General features: G+C 37.3%; 1 protein-coding gene across 3 annotated transcripts; it reads right to left on the bottom strand.

The window, feature by feature from the left end:
- Window positions 1-436: 436 nt before the first annotated feature.
- TCAIM (T cell activation inhibitor, mitochondrial) lies at window positions 437-25,099 on the bottom strand. 3 transcript variants are annotated; one of them, XM_081343643.1, is made up of 11 exons: window positions 25,006-25,099; window positions 23,713-23,777; window positions 23,003-23,126; window positions 20,301-20,454; window positions 16,811-17,063; window positions 14,067-14,189; window positions 10,230-10,327; window positions 9,433-9,524; window positions 8,282-8,514; window positions 2,988-3,119; window positions 437-2,509 (listed from the first exon to the last, which is right to left on the bottom strand). In XM_081343643.1, the coding sequence occupies exons 2-11, from the start codon at window positions 23,739-23,741 to the stop codon at window positions 2,284-2,286; spliced, it is 1,464 nt and encodes a 487-aa protein (XP_081199769.1). In that variant the 5' UTR covers window positions 23,742-23,777; window positions 25,006-25,099; the 3' UTR covers window positions 437-2,283. The 3 variants fall into 3 exon arrangements, with proteins under 3 accessions (XP_081199769.1, XP_081199770.1, XP_081199771.1); XM_081343644.1 differs by lacking the exon at window positions 25,006-25,099 and adding an exon at window positions 23,934-24,124; XM_081343645.1 differs by lacking the exon at window positions 14,067-14,189.
- Window positions 25,100-26,411: the final 1,312 nt, after the last annotated feature.

Raw genomic sequence — 26,411 nt, 5'->3', positions numbered from 1 at the left:
ATTACAACAGTGGAATTTCATGCAGAGTGAAAAAGCATGAAAATGTTACATGAAAAACCAATAAATGAATGGAAAGTTATGTTATTGGTATCAATAAAAAGATAAATATGATTGGTGTGGCACCATTCTCGTTGCTATGTCACATTTTGTAGAAAAGTTATGGAGCATAATTGCACATCCCCCTCATAATTTTGAATTATTTTGATGCAATTTTGACCTGAAGCTGTAACTTGAAACTGGAGTCAAATAATACTCAGGACTTAATTTTCCTTTATTAGTGACCCAATTCTGGTAGAATTTAGCTACATTATTTTTCGAGACTTTCTCCTTGTAGACCATTCAGCCATAAAAAAGTAGCATACTCACTCATATGATTTTAAGATTCTGCTTTATTTTTAGAATACACAGATATCTCATTATGAGTGATTTAAACATTTTGGCACAGGTCAGTAAGGATTCAGATTATTAACATCAGATAACCATAAAAGATGTACCCAAAGTTTAGGATTGTTTTTTTCAGAATCTGCAAGATCAACAGCTTTTAGTTAGGACAAAGGTACTCCATCATTTTAGGAATTAATACTAACATCTGTCTTGTATCAAGATATTCAGCCATTTTAGACAACTTGTAAAATGCATTTTTATGAAAGTTATTGAAAATATTAAAATTAAAACAACTTTAACATTTGACTTCAATAATATTCAAAATAGCGTGGCCTACTCAAATACAATTTGTTTTTAGGTAAGACATACATAAACTCAGTTAAGAACAAGTATGTCACAATCTCTTAGCAATCAATTGCTGTTGGTTCTCTTTTCATGCTAGCAAAATCAATTGGTAAGGTTGCTATCGATCTAATACATATGACTATCTAGGAATGAGCAATCTATGGACTCTAAGTAACACAGATGTTTATTCCTATCACCTTTGTACACTGGCTAGGGGAGCAGAGGTTGATGGGAACTGAAATGCAAAAATCTGCAGGGCCATAATTGGGTCACCTGTGAATTATTCATATATGTCAGCCTCTCCCAACTTAGTGCAAAACTGAGTGGCCTACAATTTCTATCAACTTCAATTAGGATGTTAATTGTGTCTGAAAGATACAGTACTCAGTTGGGAAAGAATGATCTTTCTAAACACCATAAAACATGTGGTCAGCATGCTGCTTTTTCCCACAGGTCCAACCCTAGTCCCAAACACTGGGAACTTCTATGTAAGGTGGTCCTCCTCACTAGCTTGCATCCCTAGCAATTAGCACAGATGGATTTCTCCTCTGCCATAGTGAGTCCTAAAATATTTTTCTTCAAGTACCTTTTACACAGCATCAATCATATACGCAGATGGATTCTGTAAGGAAATATGTCCACATTACTGATGAAGTAGCATATAAGTATATCAAGGCTGCCCAGAAGGCTTCTTAGGGCTAATCAACCTGGATCAGATGTGAAAATATATGACTGAATGGCAGCAAGCTAATAAGACTGCCCAGTGGCTGCACTCTGTAAAGGCATGAGGTAAACTGACCTAAAAGTCCCACCCAGGAATATCTACTGAGGTGCCCATAATGAAGCACATATTACTATCTTAATCAAAAGGAGAAATGCTTAAAATTCATGTTCAGAAAGAACTGACCATATACAGAACTACTTTTATTTACATGAAAAAATATAAAGTGCAAGATCTAATGAACAAAACATTTCAACAGACAAAAATCTTCTGAAACAAGGTGTACAATAATTCTGCAAAATAAATACAGTATATCAGTAATATTTATCACTAGGGTGCTGCAGAAATATTTATTTTCAAGGAGAACATATGCACCACAGAATAATTTCAGTTACCATCTTTCATTCTGAGAACGCTTCTCCAAACGCAATTTGTGCATACTGAAATCCATATGTTCATGTATTACATGGGAATATATATATATATTCACATGTAAGATTCACATCTGTGTGCTTCTTGGATTACATTCAAAGTTTGTGTACCTAATTTCCCACCACATAGTTTCATTACAGGCTTGAAATCCAGTCATATGCAACTTAGTGGAGAAATTCATCGCCCTTTAAAAATATTGTCTTGCCAAAAAAAAAGTGCACACATAATATTTTTGCAAAATTCTGAACAGGAGAAAAATCCAGGGAAATACTATGCCTTGCTTCCTAATACTGGCATGGAATTTTTGTTCATAATTTATTTTGGAAAATATTAAATTTAGTAATTTATACTAATGCATAAATAACCTTTCTCTTTTGCATTGAATACAGTACCATTTACTTTCAATTTTTCCAGTTCCAAGGGATGCAGAGGTCTCCATCTTGAAGAACAGAAAAGAAGTGGGAAATGCAGAGATGCATACCTTGCAAATATGGCAATGATTCTTCCAGTAGCTTGCTGCATGAATGAATCATTTGTGCACTGGAAACACTGGGTTCTTTATATAGCCGTTGAAGACAAAATTTCTCTGTGGTAGCCTTGATCAGCTTCTTTTCTAGCAGTATGAACCTGAAATTTTAAACGTTCCATGCACAGCTTAATCTTATAAAAAACAGAAGAAGATGCAGAATATTCTATCAAAGGCGAATTTAAGGGAATATAAAAATATATAGCAGTTGAAGTTACTTCACGTTATCTTTTCAAGTACTTTCTCAAGTGTCTTCTATTCCACATTTTTTTGCCAATTCAAATTCAATTTTATGATTAATTTGAGAGGTTTGCTTGACAACTTCTAATACTGATTTAAATTAATACTACCTCTGAAGTTTATTATTCCCTTAAAATCTGATTTATATGTGCGTATCTGCATAATAAGTACATACATTTAAATGTATGTTCACTACCCCATAAGTTAAAACTCAATAGCATAAGAAACGTCTGGGTGCAAGAGAATCTTGTGGACTAATATTCATTTTATGGAGTGTTGCCTTGGAAACTCTCAAGTTATCAAGTAGAGAGTGGAATGTCTGTTTTGAGTAATACTTACTCTTCCTTTCTTTTCAGTTTTTCTCTTGCTTGTTGAGTTTTGTCCATGATAAACCACTGGAGAGCTACTAGATCACACACTACCGGGATGACGAAGTGACCAAGTTCATGAAGATTTGGTGCATATCTGTCACTGCATAAAAGAACAAACAAGTTGATCTTGCTATATGTATCCAAATTATGTAATGTTCATATCAAATAAGCTTAACTCAAAAGAAAATGAGCTTTAGAAATTTTGGGAAATATACAATGATTTAACATAATATAGCAATATAATCTCCATTCAATTAAAGATATTAAACAAGTTACACCCCAAGATTTTACATTTAATATTTTAAAAGATTCTTATTTACCTAGCACATTATAGCAGCTTTGATTTCATAATTAGCAGTCTTTTGTATTTATCATTTAATCTTTCTAACTTCCAAGTTTGCTTTGCATATTAGAACAGGGCTTTTCAACCAGTGGTACGGGTACCACCTGTGGTACATTGGCACCTGGCAGGTGGTACGCGACCATCCTAGAAAAGTGTAGTGGGGGAGGGGAATGAGCTGAACTGGTGGCAACATCGCACAAGCCTGAGCGAGAAATGGCTGGAACTGCAGGGCTGTCAGGGCTCAGTGGAAGCGCCAGGATCACCGCCAGGCTCCAGCTGGAGCTCGGCGCTGATCCTAGTGCTTCTGAGCCCAGAAGAAGCATCAATCAGCTGGAATGTTGCAGCATCTCCAGAGTCTTGTGATTTACATTCAGATGCCTGGCAACTGATTCATATTTATGATGGTCACAGTGGAGTGACCAAAACATGCTGCAACCACCCAACAGACGGGGGGAATAAAAACCAAACACCCCCCACCCCACCCCCGCTGCCAATCCTCAACAGAAATGCTCACAACAATGAAAACCTCAGAAAGGAGGACGAGCGCCACCGGGCAGGCAGGCAGGTGTCTTGCTCAGCTGTGGCTTGGGGGGCACGTTTTTCAGTGCCATTGTAACTTCGAGCAGTCACTAAGCAAACTGTTGTAAGTCGAGGACTACCTGTACTTCATCACTTTTTTTCCTTTTTTTGGTCATCAAGTTCTTTCTGTTAGGGTTACGAAACTATAGAACCATGCAATTTTCTGCATGTCCTAAAATACACATATGAGATGAACTTCCATCCTCAACTTTATAGTCTTCTAATACAGGGCTTTTCAACCTTTTCACCCATTGTACCACTTTTAGGATATGGCAACATACGAGTACCACTAGTTGCCTAGACTAGTGGTACTCGTATGTTGCCATATCCTAAAAGTGGTACAATGGGTGAAAAGGTTGAAAAGCCCTGTATTAGAAGACTATAAAGTTGAGGATGGAAGTTCATCTCATATCATGTGTATTTTAGGACATGCAGAAAATTGCATGGTTCTATAGTTTCGTAACCCTAACAGAAAGAATTATCTTCTACCAGTTTATTTCTGGAATAAGAGAAAATAATTATCCTAAAGGAACTCAAGGCTCTATTTTAGGCCCAGTACTTTTCCACATCTTCATCAATGATTTGGATGAGGGGATAGCTGGGGAACTCATCAAATTTGCAGATGACATCTAACTGGCAGGAATAGCCACCATTCCAGAAAATAAGCTTAGGATACAGAAGGATCTTAACAGACTTGAACATTGGGCTCTATCTAACAAAATCAAATTTAATGGTGAAAAAGTGAGGTTCTACATTTAGGCAAGAGAAATCAAATGCACAGGTACATTATAGGTGGTACCTCGCTCAATAGTAGTAACTATGAGAGGTATCTTGGAGTCCTAGTGGACAATCACTTAAATATGAGTCAGAAGTGTGCTGCAGCTGCGAAAAAAGCCAACACACTCCTAGGCTGCCATTAACAGAGGGATATAATCAAGATCACATGAAGTAATACTGTCTTGGTAAGGCCACACTTCAAATACTGCATCCAGTTTTGGTCACCATGATGTAAAAAAGATGTTGAGAATCTAGAAAGGGGATCAGGGGACTGGAGGCTAAAACGTATAAAAAACGGTTGTTGGAATTGGGTGTGTCTAATTTAATGAAGAGAAGGACTAGGGGTGACATGATAGCAATGTTCCAATATCTCAGATATTGCCAGAAAGAAGAGGGAGTCAAACTATTCTCCAAAGTACCTGAGGGCAGAACAAGAAGCATTGGATAGAAACTAATCAAGGAGAGAAGCATCTTAGAACTAAGAATAAATTTCCTGACAGAACAATTAAACAGTGGAACTTGCCTCCAGAAGTTATGAATGCTCCAACACTGGAAGTTTTTAAGAAGAGATTAGACAACTATTTGTCTGAAATGGTATAGGGCAGGGGTAGGCAACCTCGGCTCTTTTATGACTCTTGGACTTCAACTCCCAGAATTCCTGAGCCAGCATGGCTGGTTCAGGAATTCTGGGAGTTGAAGTCCACGAGTCATAAAAGAGCTGAGGTTGCCTACCCCTGGTATAGGGTTTCTTGCCTGAGCAAGGGGTTGGATTAGAAGACCTCCAAGCTCCCTTCCAACTCATTATTCCATTCCACTCTTTAGAGAGTTTTTTGTATTGCTAACTATTCCAGTCTATAGAATGTGGTTTGAAAAGTATTGTATAAGAGAGAAGTAGAAAATGCATTGTTTTTAAATGATTTACATTAATTTTTATTTGTAGCCTGTTCTTCCTTCATTTTAAGTGAATGGTTTTTATTGCTCTATTTTTTAAGAAAAGATCTGAGGCAGGAAAGACTTTAATTAAAATAATTATTCAGCATATAAAATGCCAGAATGTTTTGAAATCATCCTTTTTAGAAGCTCTGCAATAGAAATCCATATAAAGAAATCTGAAGCTTTATTTATTGAAGACTTTTCCTAAATTCAGTCACAAATGCACATTGATTAATCAGTGACATTTATTAAATAAACTTAATAGTAGTCTGATAAATAATCTAAACAAGCATAGAAAAGAACAGAAATATACACATTATTAAAAAAGCTTTAAGTTTCTAATATTCTGATGATGTGCCTAAAACCAAGTGAATCATGGTCGCAGATATCCCATCCATAATAATAATTTTGTGATACCCGGAAAATTAATAAGAATTTCTTAAAGCCTAATATTAGAACTCTGCCAATTTTCAACACATACATGTCTTTCAAAATGTGTCTTGTGATATAGCCATGCCTTTAATATTATATGTCTTCAAGTTTGTAATAAAATTAATTAGTCTATTTGTCCCCAACTACAAAACTGCCTGCTAACATACAGCTCATTTGTTCTACAAAATAGGCATTTCTTTTTGAAAATGGGAAGCTGGCTTGAATTGATTTCTGTGGATCACATGCTAAGTATTCCTTTTAGAACTTCTTGCTGCTTGAGTTATTTTACAAAATATATCACCTTAAAAATATTTTGCTTTGCACATAAGTCTTCTGAAGCAGGGAATCAACATAAAGAATTAACCTGAAATAATATAATGGCTATGCATTTGTAGGAAATGAAGCAATGGAAACAGATATAGTGAACTGGGTGACAAATATGATGTTCCAGATTAAGACTGATCTTACTCATGAATTTAAAAGCTTTAAATAAAGTTTTAGGTAAAATGTGAATAACAGTAGAGATCTCCTGTGATTTCAAATGAATGTAAAGTATTAAAGCACAGCACCAAAGTAATAGTATGTGCATGCATGCAGGTACTGTATATTTTGTGTGTATGACAGAAAATGAGAATGACAAAGAGAGAAAGAAAGAGGAAAAAAGTTAGGAAAGAAATTTCCTTCTGATTATAGCTATAGCATTTCACATGAAACACTCTAAAAGATGATGCAGAAATACTTTCCAATGAAGCTATGCCATGATCAGGCTGCCATTTAAAGAGGGTGAAAAATATTATACTAATCAATCTCGTCTTGATTCAAAACTCCATTAAGTTTGTACTGATGTTAACTTCTGAAGTTTCATTTTATTGCAAATAGCTACATCAAACAGAACAAAAATGTTTGCTGCTTATGTAAAAGGATATGTTAGAAAGGAAAGAAAGAACAACAATTGGTTCAGTGATCGAAAGGTCTGTCTTTATTCAGAGAGATCTTTGTAATCAGACCACAATCAGTCATCCCAATCACAGCATGAAGGATGGGTGACAAGATCACAGGAGGCAAAGAAAAAGACTGCTCTTCTAGCTGGAGACACTGAGTAATAATGGGAAAATGACAGGTCTGTTAATGATATTGGAAATTCTGGAAACACTTTGGAAGCAAGTAGTAAAGTTTGGATACAAAAACAAAAACAAGACAAGCGAGGAATATTCATTTGTCAACAATTATAAGATAACCCAATCCTGAAAAAAAACACCCTGTTCTTAATAAAATATCAAGATATCCTGAAAATTTAAATAAAAATATATTTTGGACAGGGAAAGGGAATTATGCCCTGGTGGTTACTCCCTGAACTGTGTAGCATGATATATCTGACATGATGTCAGATTTAAGAAAAAAGGGTTTTGGTTAGTTAGGAAGTTGCTACTGTAAAAAGTAGTACCAAGAAATCCAAGAAAGTGATTTGGATTGAAACGTTTTCTCCTTGCGCAAATGACCAGTTCATTCCTACTTTACAGAACTGGAGCAGCATGACTATAATGCACACAGTCAAAGGAGATATAGTTTGGTATAGTGTCGAAGATGCTGGATTAGAATCTGAGATACCACAGTAAATTCTAATCCCATGTTAAGCATGCAAATCAGCCAGGTGATTTTGCCTTCATGTTTTTATCCCTAGGTACTTTTAGCCCTAGGAAGAAGTTACAGCAAAGTCATTTTCAAAAATTTTATCAAGGGAATTGCAGGGGCTTGTCACCAAGAGTAAGGGTGCAACTACATTAATTGGAGAAAAGAAAAAAAAACAGATGACCAAGCACAATAGTTTGGGGCAATCTCCTGAATTAAAACAGAATGTTATTGTTGGGTTTTTTCCCTAAATTATGCTTCAGGACTGGAAATAAATTAGAACATATTACTCCTAGAGCAGCCTGGGAAGACTGGACCATTCTCAAAGCATGAGATTCAGCCCTTTAAGTACATTAGGTGGCTTCCTGCACAGGTCTCTTTTCCAGCAACTATACCCAACAGCAGAAACTAAAATGTCCTTATGTTCGAGCACTCCCCCCCCATTTCCCCACCCCTAGAAGTGCTCCGATCTTAGCCAAAGTAAGTATTTCAGAAAAATCAACTGACTATAACATAACTACCATTAAAGATAAACTTGGGAAACAATATCTACTTCTTTAGATACACACCTTTCTAGAATCATTTGCAATCCACGCAGACTATTAGGGTGAAATGGAAGTCTCTTACTATGGACTTGATCATAAAAGTTGTCAAGAATAGAATAATACTCTTCAATTGTCAACATTGGTTGAAGCTCTTCAATATAAATTATTTGTATGCCTCCCAAAAGTTGGCTAATGCGCTCCTCTAGAAACAGCACTTTTTTTTGAAGTGTAGAGTAACTTGGCAACCTCTCAAAAATCTGCACAAAATGAAACATTTTCTTAAAAGTTCATGACAGGATTAAACACTTTCAATCCTCCAAACTAAACAATTTTAAATAATATCTCAGCATTAAACTGTTTTTTAAAAATGTACACACCAGTTTTTCAGTTGTTACTATAGTGAACACTGTTATATATTCAATACAATTTGCCCAGAATTTGCTGTACAATTTTCACTTCTACCCATTGGAAACTTATTGGAGAAAGCTGGTGTAATTTTTCAAAATAAACAATATAGACAGGGGTCACTAGTATTACTATACTCTACTTGCTATTTTAGTTCTTATATTATTTGTGCCCCAAATAATATTAATGTGCAGAAACATGAGAAGTCATACTTGCAATTAACTAAAGTGCTGATGCATATGTCAGCTTTCCTTTGAAGCAAAGGAAGAGTTCAGAAGCCAATCAAAGAATATATGCATCCCAACACTGCCCCCCTTACCAGGTTAAGAGATACATTGAAACTAATTTCAATCAGCTTCCACTTATTAATTTTTTTACATATTAAATGGTAAATATAAACACTAATTTATCAATCTATTATTAAGATTTCTAGGTGACAATTTTATGCATCTAGGTGTGATTTTTCTTGCTTTCTATAAATAAATATTTCAGAGAGCATTCTGTGCAGGGAATGCCATTGTAATTGAAGAGTTATCAAGTGGGAGTGGTTGTTTAGAAGGGAGATTAATGATTATTTGGTTATGTGACTATTTTGTGTGTTTTTGTGGTAGATGAAAGCCATCTAGTGTGTGTAATGCATAAAATCTCAGGTAATAAATAAGGCAAAAGATAGGTAGGCAGGTAGGTAGACAGACAGATACAGACAGACAGAGAGACTCATGTGCTGAATACTGAAAGAAAAAAACATTAACTCAGTTTCCAGATCTTACTTTTGTCCAATGGTGATGAACATCCATTGTTCCTAGCATAACATAGCCTGTTGCATTCATTCCTGAGCGGTCTGTAAATATCACCGTTTGTCCTATTGGAAAGAGAAATTTGTAATCTCTATCATAGATCAGGGTGGATATGGGAATGGTCATTTCACAGAAAAGGGAACAAGTAAGCTAGAGAATGAAACTTTCTTGATTACACATATTTTTTCCCCAAAATGAGTCAAATGTATACATGATACATAAAAATATGGGTTGCTGGGAAGATAAAATAGTATTTCAATCCTCTTTCTCTATGGAGCAGGGGCAAAGATATATTTTTTATTCTAGGAGCTGCCATTGTTCCAAAGTTAGATTACTGAATTAAATTATTTTTTTGTACTCTGTTGGTTAACTAGAAGGAAACTAATTAGCTCGAGCTTCTCTATCTATTTCCAAAATTTGAAAGTCAGCAAAAGAGAAAAACAATCAACATTGCTGAGGAATTAGTAGTGTAAATAAGAAGTACAAATAGTGCCATGTGGAAGTGTTCTAAGTTAGACAAAGAGCTTAAGACCATAGTAAGGAATATTCTTAGTTATTAGAATTTAAGATAAACTGCTGAGGAAAACTCTGCTTACAGGTGTATAAAGACTGAGTTTCTTTAGGACAAACATAGCACTCTAATTTCTGTCTTGAAGGAAAGCTGGCAGATTTACTAGGTTGCTGTTAATATGCTTCATATTAGCTTAATGTTCTGAATTATTTTTGTTAATGAAATTACAACTAAAGGAAATTGCCATAGGAAAATTTACCTTTAGCATTCTTAGGTGCTTCTGGGCTCTGGTGTGCTAAGCGACTTAAACTATGTAACTGGCTACATCGATGAGCAATACCCCAACTCCTCTGCCACCTAAAAAAAATAAATTCAAAATTTTAATTATTTGAAAATTTTACAGCCATACGTAATACTGATACTTGATTGAAAAAACAACTTTAAAATGCCACTGCAATGTAAACAATTCCAATTTCATATATATCATACACTTTCTTTATCAAATCTAAATGGAAAACAGGAAACTTAAAAAATGAGAAAAAAATTAGTTAAGTGATTGTTTAGGAACAGTTTGCTTTTACTTAAATGGCAATAATGAATTAGACCATAGCTATAACTTTCTGCATCAGTATATTTACTACTTATAATATGGGTCGGCAAGCCATGGCTCTGGGGAGGGAGGGAGGGAGGGAGGGAGAGAGAGAGAAAGAGAGAGAGAAAAAAAATTGTTTTCTTTGTAGCAGTTCATTGACTTCATAAATGCATCACACTATAGTTTTTTTTATACATAGCATAAAGATAAAAAACAATATATGCAGTGTTATCTTCATTTTAGATGTCAAAAGGGTTTTGTGGCTCCCAGTGTTCTTTTCGGTGGGAAACGGGTCCAAGTGGCTCTTTGAGTGTTTTAGGTTGCCTACCCCTGACTTATATTATCTATTTATACTATAATTTAGATATTACAGATAGAAGGCATTTCACAAAGTAAAATCTTGCTACCTGCTAAATGATTATAGTTGCTGGCCTTGTTGAGAATAGAGTACAGGGCTAAAAAGGCTTTTGGATTGAACTAATTATTGAAAAATTGAAAAAGTAAGCTAATGGAATGTAATAGTACTCACTCATAGAAATGTATAAAATTTGGCTAAAAACATTTCATTATTAAATACTGGAGGTTTTTCTTAAGTGCATCAAATACAAGAAAATGTATCACACTTGGATGTCCTAAAGGTGCTTTTGCAAAAGGCAACTGGACTTTCTTGTTTTTCTTTGAAGACATTTTGCTTCTCATTCAATAAGCTTCTTCAGCTCTGCCAAATGGAAGGCAAATGGAAGGATTTATATTCCTTGCAGACAGCTGGTCATTTGCATTCTTTTAGAGAGCTGTTGAAGCCACTTGGAAACTTATCTGTGTCCTCAGGGTCACCTGAGTAGTGCAAATGGATGTGGAGCCTTCTTGGAACTTGTGAACAGACTGTGTTGTAGATTGGAGACAGATGTCATATCCCTCCCCCTCTGTTGTGAGAGGGCCATTCAGTTTTGACATAGATGGCCTCTTTGACCTCTCTTTCAAACCAGCAGTCCTCCCTCTCCAAAATGTGGACTTTGCTGTCTTCAAAAGAGTGGCCTTTGTCTTTTAAATGCAGATGGACTGCTAAATCTTGTCCTGATGGATTTGTTCTCCTATGTTGTGCTATGTGTTTATGAAGTGGTTGTTTTGTTTCCCCAATGTACAGATCTGCACATGTCTTACTTCACATACCGTGTTGCTCAGTTTGGATCTGGGTGTTTTATCCTTGGATGGACAAGCTTCTGCCTTAGTAGTCTTGGGTTTAAAAGAGGCCATCTGTGACAAAATTGGAACAACTCTCTCTCAACAAATGGGGAGGGATACATCATCTATCTCCAGTCTACAATACAATCCTTTCAGCAATTCCCAAAAAGCTCCACACACATTTGCACTACTCAAGTGACCCTGAGAGTTCCGCAGCCGCTTTTTGTATGTTTTGGTCTCCAGGCCTTTGATCATCTTAGTTGCTCTTCTGTGATTTTTTTCCAGTCTCTCAGCATCTTTTTTGTGATATAGTGACCAAAACTGGCTGCAGTATTCGAGGTGTGGTCTTACTAGGGCTTTATAAAGTGAGACTAATACTTTGCATGATCTTTATTCTATGCCTCTGTTTATACAACCCAAGATTGTATTAGCTTTTTTGGTTGCTGCTACACACTGCTGTCTCATAGTTAAGTGATTGTCCACCAGGACTTCAAGGTCCCTCTCACAGTTACTGCCTCCAAGCCAGATCTCGCCCTATCTGTTATTTGTTCCTTTGGTTTTTCCTGCCTAAGTGTAGGACTTTGTTTTTCTCCACATTGAAACTCATTTTTGGGGGCCCATTGTTCAAGTTTGTCAAATGTCTTATTGAAATCTAGGTATACCACGTCCATTGCGTTTTATTGGTCTACTAGTTTGGTTACTTTATCAAAGAATAAGATCAGATTGGCTTGGCATGATCTGTTTTTAAGAAATCCGTGCTCGCTGTTAGTTATGACTTGGTTTGCTTCTAGTTGTTCACAGATCTGATTTTAGCTTCTAAAAATCCTCAGTTGCTTTAGAAATACTAACTGATCGAAGGTACCAAAAAGATTTAATGATTGAGCCTAAATTTCTCCAGTTCAAAAATTGTTTCATTTGTTAAAAATAATAACAAAGGCTACTTTCTTTTTTTAAAAAAAAAACATATTTGGAAAACACTATCTGTAATTAATATAAACACTTTTTTCAGTGATGGCTTTTGCTGGCTATTCTTTCATCTGCCCAGACATTCAAAACATTTTTTACATGACTTGGTAAGTAGAAGCTGAATATAGAACAGATTTCCTGATGAAAATGTTCCTGTACAAAGAGGAAGGACTGTTGGGTTGACATTAAGTACTTAAAAACTAAGGACAGAAGAATAAGCATTAGAACTTTGATAGAATAGGTATAATGGCAGGCAGCATGTAAAAGTAGATCTAGACAGCAATGGCTGTTGAAAACTTATAGTTTTAAGAAAGAGTGCCCAACCTAAATTGGTCTGAGCAGTGCTAAAAACTGGTTGGTTTGTGCAATTTCAGAAAAGACTGAAGAGAACTGTTTGGTAAGATCCTGCTTTACAGAAGAAGATGAAGATACACCATGGAATTTTTTTTCTATTCAATGCAAGGGATTTCTCATAAACTGATGATGTTCTGCCAGTAAGAGTCTAGGCTATAAGCCTCTGTGAGTCTAAGAAAGAAAAATACTGTCAATATATTCACTTCTCTTTTAAACAGAATGCGAACATAGTAATCAGAAATAGTTCATTACAGCTTGAAAAAGTCAAGTTAGAGTAAATTTAGGCTGTAATCTGTGCAGTACAAAAATATTCCATTTCAGTACTTATTAACCTCAAATCACTCTATTGGCAGAAAGAAGAGGAGGAGATGGCCTTGTGCCTATCTAGTGGTAACTTGCTAAGAAATCAAAAGCAGTTTGCTTACCTTAATGGATTTTCTTAATAAATTCCTCAAAATATAAAAGCTACATTTACATTATGTCTTTCAATAAATCCTGTGAACCCTCAAGAAAACTTGGTCATAGGCTAATTACAATTTAGGGAAAAAATGCATTTTTGAAATAACTTCCTTTGGAAGTTATTGAACTAGTAGTTTGTAGTCAAGAATAGTCTTGTGTTTTAGTATTTTTACTAAAACATTAGATGTTGTATAATTAATTTTATGCAATACATATAAAAATAAAGAGAAACAAAACAATACCTAAAATACTTGGAGCATTATAAGCATGACATAAAAATTGCATCCACTACTTTACAGAAAAACTGAGAAAGCAATTATTTCTTGGAAAAGCACTTGTGATACAAATAATGCATTTTTTGAAAGTAAGAACTATTTTTAGCATACTTTATATATAATTATATTGAATAGATCACATGTTTTAGCATAATTTAAAATGTATTTGCTAGGGCCCCTTTATTTTAGGTCTATTTTTCTTATTTATCTTGAAACCTATATAAAAAGTTTATATATATAAAGTTTCTTCAAAAAGTTAATGTATTACCTAATATCAGAGAGCTGCAACTGCTGACACAGTTCACTTTTCAAACGATCTAATTCTTTTCTGAGTGGTAAGCTGTCCTTTAGCTTCTTCGTGGCACTTTTTTCATTATTATCTAACCAGGAACTACATGGGTAAGAGGTGGTAAGAAACAAATACAGATTACCACTGCATTTAAAAATTAGCACCACAATATATAAGTAAAACATTATTATTGGGAGTCTGCTATTCTCACGTAAGTTAAAAATCATGAAGGAATAGAAGAATATCTAATGGATATTAGCGCACTAACAATATATAAGTGTTATAAAGTTAAGACCCAGTACAGAATTGCCTTTATATAATACTGAACTGGGAATAGTTTTTTTTGAGCATACAAGTCAGCTACCCTTTACCCTCTCCCCAAGATTCTCTAGTCCCCATCTAGTTGTAAACATGCATTTGATTCTAATGCTACATTTATTGCATATAGAGGGATTATATTTCTTTACAGCATTTTCTCATACAGACTCTTCTCTATTCATGAAATGTTAAATGAAAACGCATCCCTGTTTGATGAATATATTTTTAAAGAAATTTAAATCTAAAAAGCAAACACTTTCACTTCACTTTCCATGTGAAAAGTAGCCAGCTTTAGGGTTTTGGGTGTTAACATAAAGGGGGGGACCTCACCTGGAGTGCTCATGTTATAGCATTGGTTAAGAAAGCCCAGCAGAGATTATATTTCTTGAGACTTCTCAGGAAACAACTACTGAATGAAAAACTGCTGGTGACTTTCTGCCGCTGCTCCATAGAGAGCATTCTAACCTATTGCATTGGTGTGTGGTTTACCGACTGCAGATAGGAAAGCGCTCCAGAGGGTCATTACCATCGCCCAGACTATTGGCTGCCCTTTCCTCCTCCCCCAGACAAACTGTACAGTTCCCCCTGTGTTAGGAAAGCTCAAAACATTCTTAAAGATCCATCTCATCCCGGATATTCTTTTTTTGAACTATTACCATCTGGCAGATGGTGCAGGGTAATAAAAACAAAGACAAATAGGCTGAAAAATAGTTTTTATCCCAGAGCTGTAACCATATGAAATACTACTGTATAGTGCATGGGTCTGCAACCTATGGCTCTGGAGCCGCATGCGGTTCTTCCAGCCTTCTCCTGCGGCTACCAGTTTGCAGAGAGAGACAGAGAGGGGGGGGGAACTTGTGCTTTCCTTCTCTCTCTCTCTTTCTGTGTAACACACGGTGTTCTCGGAGAAGCGGAGAAGCTTATTGGGCAGGGCTCCTACCTTTGCTGCGTCTCCACAGGAAGCAGGAAGCAGCAGAAAGCAAGGCAAGAGAGCCAGCCCAATAGGAATGTGTGTCCGCTTGTCCAAGAGCAGCGTGAAGCCAGCTTGCCAGGTGAGCAGAAGATCTGAGAAAGGGAGGGGGGGAGAGAGAGAGGGAGAGAGAGAGGGAGAGAGAAGGGAAGTGCAAGTGCCTCTCTCTCTCTCTCACACACACACAGAATGGGGGAAAGAGGACTGGCAGACTAAGAGGACTGGCAGACTAAGGCAGAAAGAGAAGGAGGGAGGGAAAAAGAGAGGGAGGGAGGGAGAAAGGAATATATGTGGTTGTCCTTACTGGAACGTTTAATGAAATATTTTGATGTTTGTTTTAATTAAGAGGTGAGGTATGCAGATAATTATGCTGTATTTAAAGATAGTAGATACGCTACTAAAATTGTTTTTACCTGTTGGGATGAAGGAGAAAGGTTTTTTCCCCTCTTTCTCCTGTCCTTTTTTTTCCCCTGCAATTTTTTTTTACTTTTCTGTTTGTAGTTTTTATAGTTTGCACTGGCTTTTTATTTCATAAATACGAGGAGGACTCAAATAGACATTTGAGTATTTTATTTGAAAGTAACCTTCGATCCAGCGTCTTTTTTTTGGGGGGAGTTCAAAATGCTTTTGTTGCATGCAGAAATAAAAATTTGTTTTTTTTGTAGCAGTTCACTGATTTCATAAATGCAGCACACTATAGTTTTTTTATACATAGCATAAAGGTAAAAAAACAATATATGCAGTGTTATCTTCATTTTAGATGTCAAAAGGGTTTTGCGGCTCCCAGTGTTCTTTTCGGTGGGAAACGGGTCCAAGTGGCTCTTTGAGTGTTTTAGGTTGCCTACCTCTGGTATAGTGCAACATTGAAGTGCAATATTAGAGGCAGCGCAATGGTGAATAGAATGTGAAGGATATTTGTATATAATGTATGTTTTTACTTGTGGCTCTTAGTAATGTGTAGTGTGCACTGTGGACAGCACTTTAATTTCGTTGTGAGATACACAATGATAATAAAGATTCTATTCTATTCTATTCTATTCTATTCTATTCTATTATTCTACTCTATTCTACTCTATTCTACTCTATTCTATTCTATTCTATTCTATTCTATTCTATTCTATTCTATTCTATTCTATTCTATTCTTCTATTCTATTCTATTCTACTCTACTCTACTCTATTCTATTCTATTCTATTCTATTCTATTCTATTCTATTCTATTCTAATTCTCTGCACTGAAAATTGGAGGATATAAAAATATTTGACTCAGGTGAAGACATATTTTCTATGCAGAAATTGTGTAGTTTGTTGATATCAAGTTTAAAATCTAAAAGTGCATGGTCAAAGAAAGACAATGGGCTAATTGGCTGGGAAAGATCTCTGCCTTAAACAGAATAGTTTGTAAAGAAGTCAACTGAGATGTTTTTACATCACTACCTCAGGGTGGTTTCCATCCTCTGGGCTTGCTCCAGTTCTTCCTCAGGATCCTTGAATCCAGTAAAAGAGTAGTATGTCTTGTCCCATTTAATAGGCCTGTGAAACATTCTTTTGGTTTCCTGAGCAGACTGAGCATTTGCACTGCCATTCAAGCTTTGAACATGATCCGTAGATAAACTGCAAGAGTTCAGGATATCTAACACTGTGCTTAACAAATCTCTGGTGTGCAAAGTAAAACTGACTGTTCGAAATCCTATGAAAGGCACAGAACAAGATTATATTTAAATGAATGCAGCATTTATATTGTTTCTATACTTGCTTTAAAACAGACAATTCAAATCAGAGCTGGAGAGTAAACTTCTATTGTTAGTTAATCATAATGCTAAACCTGAGATTACTATAAAGATCTGATTTCTACTGAGAATACACTCCTGAATTCAGAAGAACTTGTACCAAGACTGACAGCAATAGATTTTCCTATGAAGAGCTTTACTAACCTTTTTTTTTGATAATTACTATGTTTGGTCAGATATTTGATGTGCAAGAGCTTGATAAAAATATATAAATGTACAGTGTTTTTATGTAAGCCACACAGCACAATAAGAGTGTGGCAACATATTAACCTTCTAAATAAATAAAGCTGCTATCTGTATATAAACCTAAGTACAGACATTTCAAAATAATTATCCATTTTAGTCATAATTTATCCATTACTGTATTTTGCAACCTTCTATAATTCTGTTGTCAGTTAAATGGTATACAAATGGAATAAAACAAACAAACTGGACATTAATCATTTACAGCAATCTCACCAACCTGGTGCATTCAAGATATCTTAAAGCTGAAACTCCTATAATACTCAGACACCACGAAGGACACTAGATTGGAGAAGAATATCTTATTTTTTCCCCCAAGGTGATTTTCAATTATGCATTCTCGGGGATTTTTTCCTTTTGTTTAATCATGTCTGATTCTCAGAGACTGCCTGGATAAATCTCTGTAGTTTTCTTGGCAAAGTTTTTAAGAACTGATTTCACATTGCCTCTTTCCTAGGATTGAGAGAGTGACTAGTCCAAGATAATCCAACTGGGTAACTTTGTGATGAAAATGAAACTCATGGTCTTCCAGTTTCTACCCTGATGCCTTGACCACTGTACAAAGCTGGCCCTCACAAGGAAAATATTAATAACAGAAAAAGGCTAAGCCCCAAAGTACCATTTGGAAGTTCAAGGCTGTATGTAACTTTTAGTTTCAAATGAATCTCCTACTGTTAAATCAGGCAAGATATTATGCAGTTTTACAGGTAGTCCTCGATTTATATCCATAATTGGGACTAGAATTTCTGTCACTAAGCAGTGTAAAGTCTGACTGCATAGCTTAGCAATATCAATCCCTGCAGACCTGGTTGACATCATTAACTGAATCCCAAAGTGGTTAGGCAACTTCTTGCTGGCTTTCCACAATCAAAGTCAGTGGTGAAGCCAGCACAAAGTTGCAGATTTCAGCCCAGCAGGCAAGTAAGTAGCTGCTGGTAGGGAATGGAGTAAGGGATGTGGAGGAAGTCAGGAAAGGTACATGGAGCTACCTGAGAGGTGCCATGCAGATCAGGGAGGGTATGCAGGGATGCGTAAGTCAGGGGAGGGGGCATAGATATGTTCAGCACCATTGTAACTTTTAACAGTTATTGGATGAATGGTTATAAGTCAAGGACTACATGTATATATTGCATTTACAGGGAGTGCAGAATTATTAGGCAAGTTGTATTTTTGAGGATTAATTTTATTATTGAACAACAACCATGTTCCCAATGAACCCAAAAAACTCATTAATATCAAAGCTGAATATTTTTGGAAGTAGTTTTTAGTTTGTTTTTAGTTATAGCTATTTCAGGGGGATATCTGTGTGTGCAGGTGACTATTACTGTGCATAATTATTAGGCAACTTAACAAAAAACAAATATATACCCATTTCAATTATTTATTTTTACCAGTGAAACCAATATAACATCTCAACATTCACAAATATACATTTCTGACATTCAAAAACATAACAAAAACAAATCAGTGACCAATATAGCCACCTTTCTTTGCAAGGACACTCAAAAGCCTGCCATCCATGGATTCTGTCAGTGTTTTGATCTGGTCACCATCAACATTGCGTGCAGCAGCAACCACAGCCTCCCAGACACTGTTCAGAGAGGTGTACTGTTTTCCCTCCTTGTAAATCTCACATTTGATGATGGACCACAGGTTCTCAATGGGGTTCAGATCAGGTGAACAAGGAGGCCATGTCATTAGATTTCCTTCTTTTATACCCTTTCTTGCCAGCCACGCTGTGGAGTACTTGGACGCGTGTGATGGAGCATTGTCCTGCATGAAAATCATGTTTTTCTTGAAGGATGCAGACTTCTTCCTGTACCACTGCTTGAAGAAGGTGTCTTCCAGAAACTGGCAGTAGGACTGGGAGTTGAGCTTGACTCCATCCTCAACCCGAAAAGGCCCCACAAGCTCATCTTTGATGATACCAGCCCAAACCAGTACTCCACCTCCACCTTGCTGGCGTCTGAGTCGGACTGGAGCTCTCTGCCCTTTACCAATCCAGCCACGGGCCCATCCATCTGGCCCATCAAGACTCACTCTCATTTCATCAGTCCATAAAACCTTAGAAAAATCAGTCTTGAGATATTTCTTGGCCCAGTCTTGACGTTTCAGCTTGTGTGTCTTGTTCAGTGGTGGTCGTCTTTCAGCCTTTCTTACCTTGGCCATGTCTCTGAGTATTGCACACCTTGTGCTTTTGGGCACTCCAGTGATGTTGCAGCTCTGAAATATGGCCAAACTGGTGGCAAGTGGCATCTTGGCAGCTGCACGCTTGACTTTTCTCAGTTCATGGGCAGTTATTTTGCGCCTTGGTTTCTCCACACGCTTCTTGCGACCCTGTTGACTATTTTGAATGAAACGCTTGATTGTTCGATGATCACGCTTCAGAAGCTTTGCAATTTTAAGAGTGCTGCATCCCTCTGCAAGATATCTCACTATTTTTGACTTTTCTGAGCCTGTCAAGTCCTTCTTTTGACCCATTTTGCCAAAGGAAAGGAAGTTGCCTAATAATTATGCACACCTGATACAGGGTGTTGATGTCATTAGACCACACCCCTTCTCATTACAGAGATGCACATCACCTAATATGCTTAATTGGTAGTAGGCTTTCGAGCCTATACAGCTTGGAGTAAGACAACATGCATAAAGAGGATGATGTGGTCAAAATACTCATTTGCCTAATAATTCTGCACTCCCTGTATATACTGACCAAAGGAATAGTAAAGTCACCATGGATATAGAAGGAAATTATTTTATTATTTTGATCCAGCACCTTTAAGGGGCTATATTGAAGATGTCCTAGCATATAATGTAAAAATTTTGCAAATACCAGAGGAGTGTCAATTATCCATAATCTGTCAGTGATTTAGTAAAATTCCAAATGTTAAAATTACCTGCAGCATCAAATGGTTCTTGGACACTGGAAGGGCTTTGTTCTCTCTCTCGTACATAAAAAGTGAGCTGAGTTGGTTTAAATGATCTGAAACCTGGTTTTTGGAGATTCTCCAAATACCCATTTAATCTTTTCAGAGAATTTTCATTGATTTCCTGAAAATAACAAAATACCCAAACACAGAGGCTGGTTACATTAAAGCAGATAACATTCCAAGAAACAGATTACAACCACCTTGCTTAATAGAATATATTCCACATGATCAAATACTTTTATTAACTAGATTTTTTTCAATTACACTGAAAAGATGTGTGGTGCATTTTTTTAGAATATTGCATAATATCTAATAAGGTAAAAAGTAACACATTATTTCAATGATAAATGAAGAAAATTCACCTGTGCCAAAGAATCCCAGCAATCATTCAATTAATGAAATGTTGCTTACTTATGTTTTTTACATGTTTATTTTAGTAGAATTATATGCTAACTCCAATCTATGAGATTTTATACCTGAATAAATATACAGAATTCAAACAACATAAAACTAACAAAAACCATATAGCTATCATGCAGCACCAATCAAATAAAGAAGTTATTGCCAAATTGCCAAAAAAAAAAAAACTCCAAATGATGTAATTTCCATTCTTCAAGTCTGCCAAAAAAAATCAAGTTTGAATAGCTTTTCTAAATCTAAGGTTAGGGTCAGCCAAATTCCAAGTGAACATTGTTTTACAGAAAGCTCCAACTAACTGCATACATTTTAATTTCTTTATTATAAGTAAGCAATATTGTTCTCATATCCAAGTTCTTTTTGAGTGTGTGCTCTTGGTAATATTTTCAGGGCCATTTTCTTCTTCCTAAGGCTGAGAGGAAGTGGCTCAAAGTAACCCATCTGGTTTTATGCATACATCAGGATCAGAACTCATGGTCTTCCAGTTTCTCCCAGGTTTTAGCCTGGTGCTTTCATTCTTACACCAGTCTGATTCCTCCAATCAGTTTGATCTGTAAATACATGTATATATCCTGAAAGGTCAGGTCCACCATCACCATCCTGCGCCTTGCTGATGTCCTGTCATTAAGAAGGAGGGAAGGGGTTTATTGGGTGCTATTGCTGAAACTTCAAACAATCCTTGTACCAGGTTCTTCAACGCTGCTTGTCCTGAGAATGGACTGTAAGCAGTTTGACACCTTAGAGTTTCTCAAAGCATCTTACTGGCATTGCATTGGCCGACTAGGAAGACTGGTTATGGGGGCAGAGAGTGGGAAAGGAAAAGAATAGCTTTATATAGTATGCTGATGATACCCAGCTTTTCATCTCTACCCCAAACCACCCCAGTGATGCCCTTGATGTGATGTCCCGTTGCCTGGAGGCAGTTCGGGTCTGGATGGGGAGGAACAGGCTTCAGCTTAATCCCGACAAGACTGAGTGGTTGTACGTACCGGCATCTCGGGAAATTCAGTTCATTCCATCTTTAATTATGGGGGGTGAGGTGTTACCCCCCCGTAGATAGGGCTCGCAACTTGGGTATCCTCCTTGACTCACAGCTCAGTCTGGAAGACCACGTAGGAGCTGTGGCCAGGGGGGCTTTTGCCCAGGTTCGCCTGGTGCGCCAGTTGCGGCCCTATCTGGACCGGGATGCCCTGCGTACAGTCACCCATGTGCTCGTGACCTCTCAGATAGACTACTGCAATGCTCTCTACATGGGGCTGCCCTTGAGGACCACTCGGAGGCTTCAACTGGTGCAGAATGCGGCCGTGTGAGTTGTGATGGGGGTTTCCCGATACTCCCATGTAACACCTCTTCTCCGCGAGCTGCATTGGCTTCCAGTTGCCCTCTGGGTGAGATTCAAGATGCTGGTGATGACTATAAAGCCCTAAATGGCATGGGTCCTGGATTACTTACGGGAGCACCTGCTGCCGGCGTCAACTTCCCTTCGTCCTGTGCGCTCCCACAGAGAGGGCCTCCTCAGGGTGCCGTCAGTCAGGGACTACCGGCTGGCGGCCCCCAGGGGGAGAGCATTCTCTGTGGGTGCACCAGCCCTTTGGAATCAATTGCCTGTTGAGCTCCGGATGGCTCTCGACCTTCGCTCTTTCCGCCATGATCTGAAGACCTGGTTGTTTGAACAGGCCGGCCTGGACTAAGGGTTTGGGTTTATTTTTAACTATTTATTGTTAGGGCTAAATTAATTTAATTTTACTTTTAACTTTTGTACGTTGTATTTTATTGCCCTGTACACTGCCCTGAGTCCTTTGGGAGAAGGGCAGTATAGAAATTCAATAAATAATAATAATAATATATTTTGTGTGGAAACATCAGATTCCTCTTGACTTTACTGCAACCAATTTCTTTAAGTAAAAGTTCCTCTCCTTCAACCAAATGGAGTCATAAGTCTTACTTTCCTGAGAGTAGACTGGGGTAGAAGGCCTGACTCAAAGGCATAACAGAATAATATTTATCTTTTACAAAAGGATGTCTCTTTAAACAGATGAGCCATAGTTTAATAGTAAAGAATTTGCATGTGTTTTGTGCATGGAAAGTACTACGTTACAATACTCATGTCAGATTAATAAGCTGCTAGTTAAGTACAAACAGACTTCAGTTAACACAGAAGTATTAAATAGTGTGGTCTTAGGCATGTTCAAAAGTCAGATTTTTTTAATACGTAGAATTGTATCTCAAAAGATAGAAGAATTTTTTTTTACCCTTTCTCTGGGATGCTGACCAAAAAAATCTGGATGTACTGCAAAATAGAATGGTCGCAGAGCATTTATAGCATCAGCACCAGATAATGCTCTTGCCTGCAATTGTAGTTTCTTGAAACATAACCTTAAACAAGCAAACAAGCATTGTTAGGCAACCAAATAGAACACAACATTTTGCTTAGGGTAATGACATGTTACATTAAGGATGGGTAAGGCATTAAAATTAGATTGGACCATTCTAAGTTACAACAGCATAGAAAAAAGTGACTTACAACTATTTTTCATACTTATGAAAGTTTCAACTTTCCCCATGGTCACATGTTCAAAATTCAGATGCTTGGCAACTAGCTCGCATTTATGGCAGTTGCAGTTTCTTGGACCATGTGATCATCTTTTGTGATCTTCTGAGAAACAAAGTCAATGAAGAAGCCAGATTCACTTAACAACCATGTTACTAACTTAATAACTGCAGTGATTCACTTTACAGCTATCTCACTTAGCAATGGAAATTTTCAACTCAATTTTGGTCATAAGTTGAAGACTACCAATATTTTCTGACAAAAGGTACTTGCCTAACATTAAAAAAGTAATTTATAAGATTAAATTATTGAATCAAGTTAAGAATTCCAGGAACTCAATTCATTTTTTATTCAAAGGAATATAACTAACTTAAAATGGTATGTTAAAAACTGTACAACCAACCACTTTACCTTCTTACTGTCAACCAATGACAAAGCATCTCTGTTTAATCTGGATTCCAAATGGAATCTAATTTCTATAAACAAAGAAAAAAATCATTAATTCATATTTTCTAGTGCTACTTATATTTCAAATTACAACATTTAACTGAAAAATATTTGATATTAAATTATTTTAAGTAGTGGAAATTATTTTCTGCTTATCATTGTAGAACAAAAACTTGATAGCTTACAAATTGATGAAAACATGTGTCCTCAAAACAATAAATCCCAATCATTCTTATACGAAAATATTAGTTGCTTCCCTTGGCATGCAATTCAAAATTAAGATGAAATGTACTAGAAGTTCTTGCAGAATTTCATTCTGAAGAAAAATTTTAGAGGAACATAAAGGATAAATGGTATTGAATAAGAATTATTGCTGATGAAATGATACACTCTCTTCTCTATTATTTAATTATATGTGTACTTAAAAAATGCAAGACTACTTAAAACTGAGTTATGAACTGGTCATTTTCTTTCAACAATGCAGAAATTGTTAGGTAATGCCTTCTGTCAATATGTCTGATTTTCCAATAACTTACAGCACTGGGATTTTCTGGAATCCTCCTATACAAGGAATGATTAGATCTAAACATATTTAATTTTTTAAGATCAGCAAATGCTATCTAGGTACTATTTTGTTTAAACATTATGTCTACAGGTTACCATATTCATCAAAGATTCTTGTTAACATTGTAAAAGTTTTTCAAAAGCTTATGTAAGGCAATTAACTTCATGTACTTAAAAACCTAGACAAAATATACTTCATATGCAAAATAAAATGGTGTACAATATAGATCCATTAAGCTGTGTGGCATTCGAAAATCCATTTCTTTCTTAGCCTCTTTGGGAGTGCCTGCATTGGGTATTTACCACACACACACACACACACACACACACGGAAGGCCAACTTGGATTCAATAGTTTTTAAAGGCCTATGCGAAGAACATAAACGGAGAAAGTCGTACAACAACCCTGACAAATGCCTAATGGGTTTTCAAACCTGAAATTACTAAAGCACTGAAAGCAAAAGTAGCTCCTCCAATCCCGTCAGACTAAGTACCAAACCAGGAGCTTCCATTCTCTTCCTTTCAGTCGTGGTTTCTTAACACACTTCAGTCCTGCCTTCCTTCCAACCCTTTTACTTACAACCCAGTCATTAGGCGCTTGGGGCGTTACACCAATACTTTCCCGTCACAGTAACCGCTCCGCCTGCTGCCGCTCCCCACCTCAGCGGTTCCTTGAAGGGACCGGGATACATACCATGGCTTCACGCTGAAAAGCCCAAGTTGCAGACGACCTGATACAATCCCTCCACAAGCAACCTCCTCCGCCCAAGACCTTTTGAGGTGTAGCAGGTGCTCCGCCCACCGAGCAACGTCAACGTATTACTGCCGCCCCTTTGACGTCACCACCACCACCCCTAACAGCCCCCCTCGCCACGCGCTTTTAAAGGCGGAAGGCAACGCCCATAATTCTGCGCTGCTGCCGTTTCAGGAGGTCGCATCACCTAGTAAACGAATTCAGCTGAAGCGGTATGCAGAGAACTGCATCCAGGTCCCTTTATAATTCCGGTTGAAAGGGCTCGGCCTTTAATTGGAACTGGAATTCAGCTTGTCTTTATTTGGGGGATTCGTGGAGCGCATGTACAAGCACTAGCCCTCAACCGGCTGGCAGAAACGTTCTCCGCAAGCTTATAGTTCAGGGCTAGGCAACCTTGGCTCTTTTATGACTCGTGGACTTCAACTCCCAGAATTCCTGAGTCAGCTGACTCAGGAACTCTGGGAGATGAAGTCCACGAGTCATAAAAGAGCCAAGGTTGCGTAGCCCTGGTATAGTTCATTCATTCTAGACTTCAGAGTAGACATAAGTCTGCGACCATCTCTGCTGCAGAAACAATATAATTCCCAAGACCAACCATTGCAGCTACTGCACAAATACTTGTAAAATGTTATCTTGTAAAATGTTCTCCAGCTGGCCTTGACCAATGGCTGCTATAAGGACACATCAGAAATCTAAAGGCATCAGATTTCCTGAGCTGAATTTTATTTTGTCAAATGTGATGGAGAAAATGTAGTTTGGGATGCAGTTGAGGCCTTTTAATAAAATATTTAATCTGAAAAAATAGTACCAGAACCTTGATTTTTGGCCACTATAGTCTAACACAGCTGTCCTAAATGTCTCTGTGTGTGTCTGTGTGTCTGTTTGAGAGAGAGAGAGAAAGAGAGAGAGAGACCCTTTTGCATTCCTACAAGTTTTACTTCCCAATTTAATCTATAATCTTCAGATTTCTTGATGGTCTTCTATTAAACAAGTAACAAGATCTGACCAATTGTTTGGCCAGGTGCTATTGTGACATTCAAATAAGGTAAAGGTAAAGGTTCCCCCGCACATGCGTGCTAGTCGTTTCCGACTCTAGGGGCCGGTGCTCATCTCCGTTTCAAAGCCGAAGAGCCAGCGCTTATCCGAGGACGTCTCCGTGGTCATGTGGCCGGCATGACTAGACGCCAAAGGCGCACGGAACGCTGTTACCTTCCCACCGTAGTGGTCCCTATTTGTCTACTTGCATTTTTACGTGCTTTCGAACTGCTAGGTGGGCAGAAGCTGGGACGAGTAACAGGCGCTCACTCTGTTATGCGGCACTCGGGATTCGACCTGCCAAACTGCCG

Source organism: Vipera berus (assembly GCF_964194415.1).
Source record: "Vipera berus genome assembly, chromosome: Z".
NCBI classification, from domain to species: domain Eukaryota; kingdom Metazoa; phylum Chordata; class Lepidosauria; order Squamata; family Viperidae; genus Vipera; species Vipera berus.
The sequence above is the reverse complement of the archived record's forward strand: the minus strand, read 5'-3'. Positions and strand labels throughout refer to the sequence as shown.

What these genes read in the sequence shown, in the direction of transcription:
- TCAIM (XM_081343643.1), bottom strand. Translation starts at nt 23,741, where the DNA reads ATGCTTTGTCATTGGTTGACAGTAAGAAG. An exon ending in AGGATGGAAACCACCCTGAG is followed by an intron (nt 14,190 to 16,810) that starts GTAGTGATGTAA and finishes TTACCCATGTAG; the next exon opens with TTCCTGGTTAGATAATAATG. An exon ending in TTGCAAATGATTCTAGAAAG is followed by an intron (nt 3,120 to 8,281) that starts GTGTGTATCTAA and finishes TCTTTTATGCAG; the next exon opens with TGACAGATATGCACCAAATC.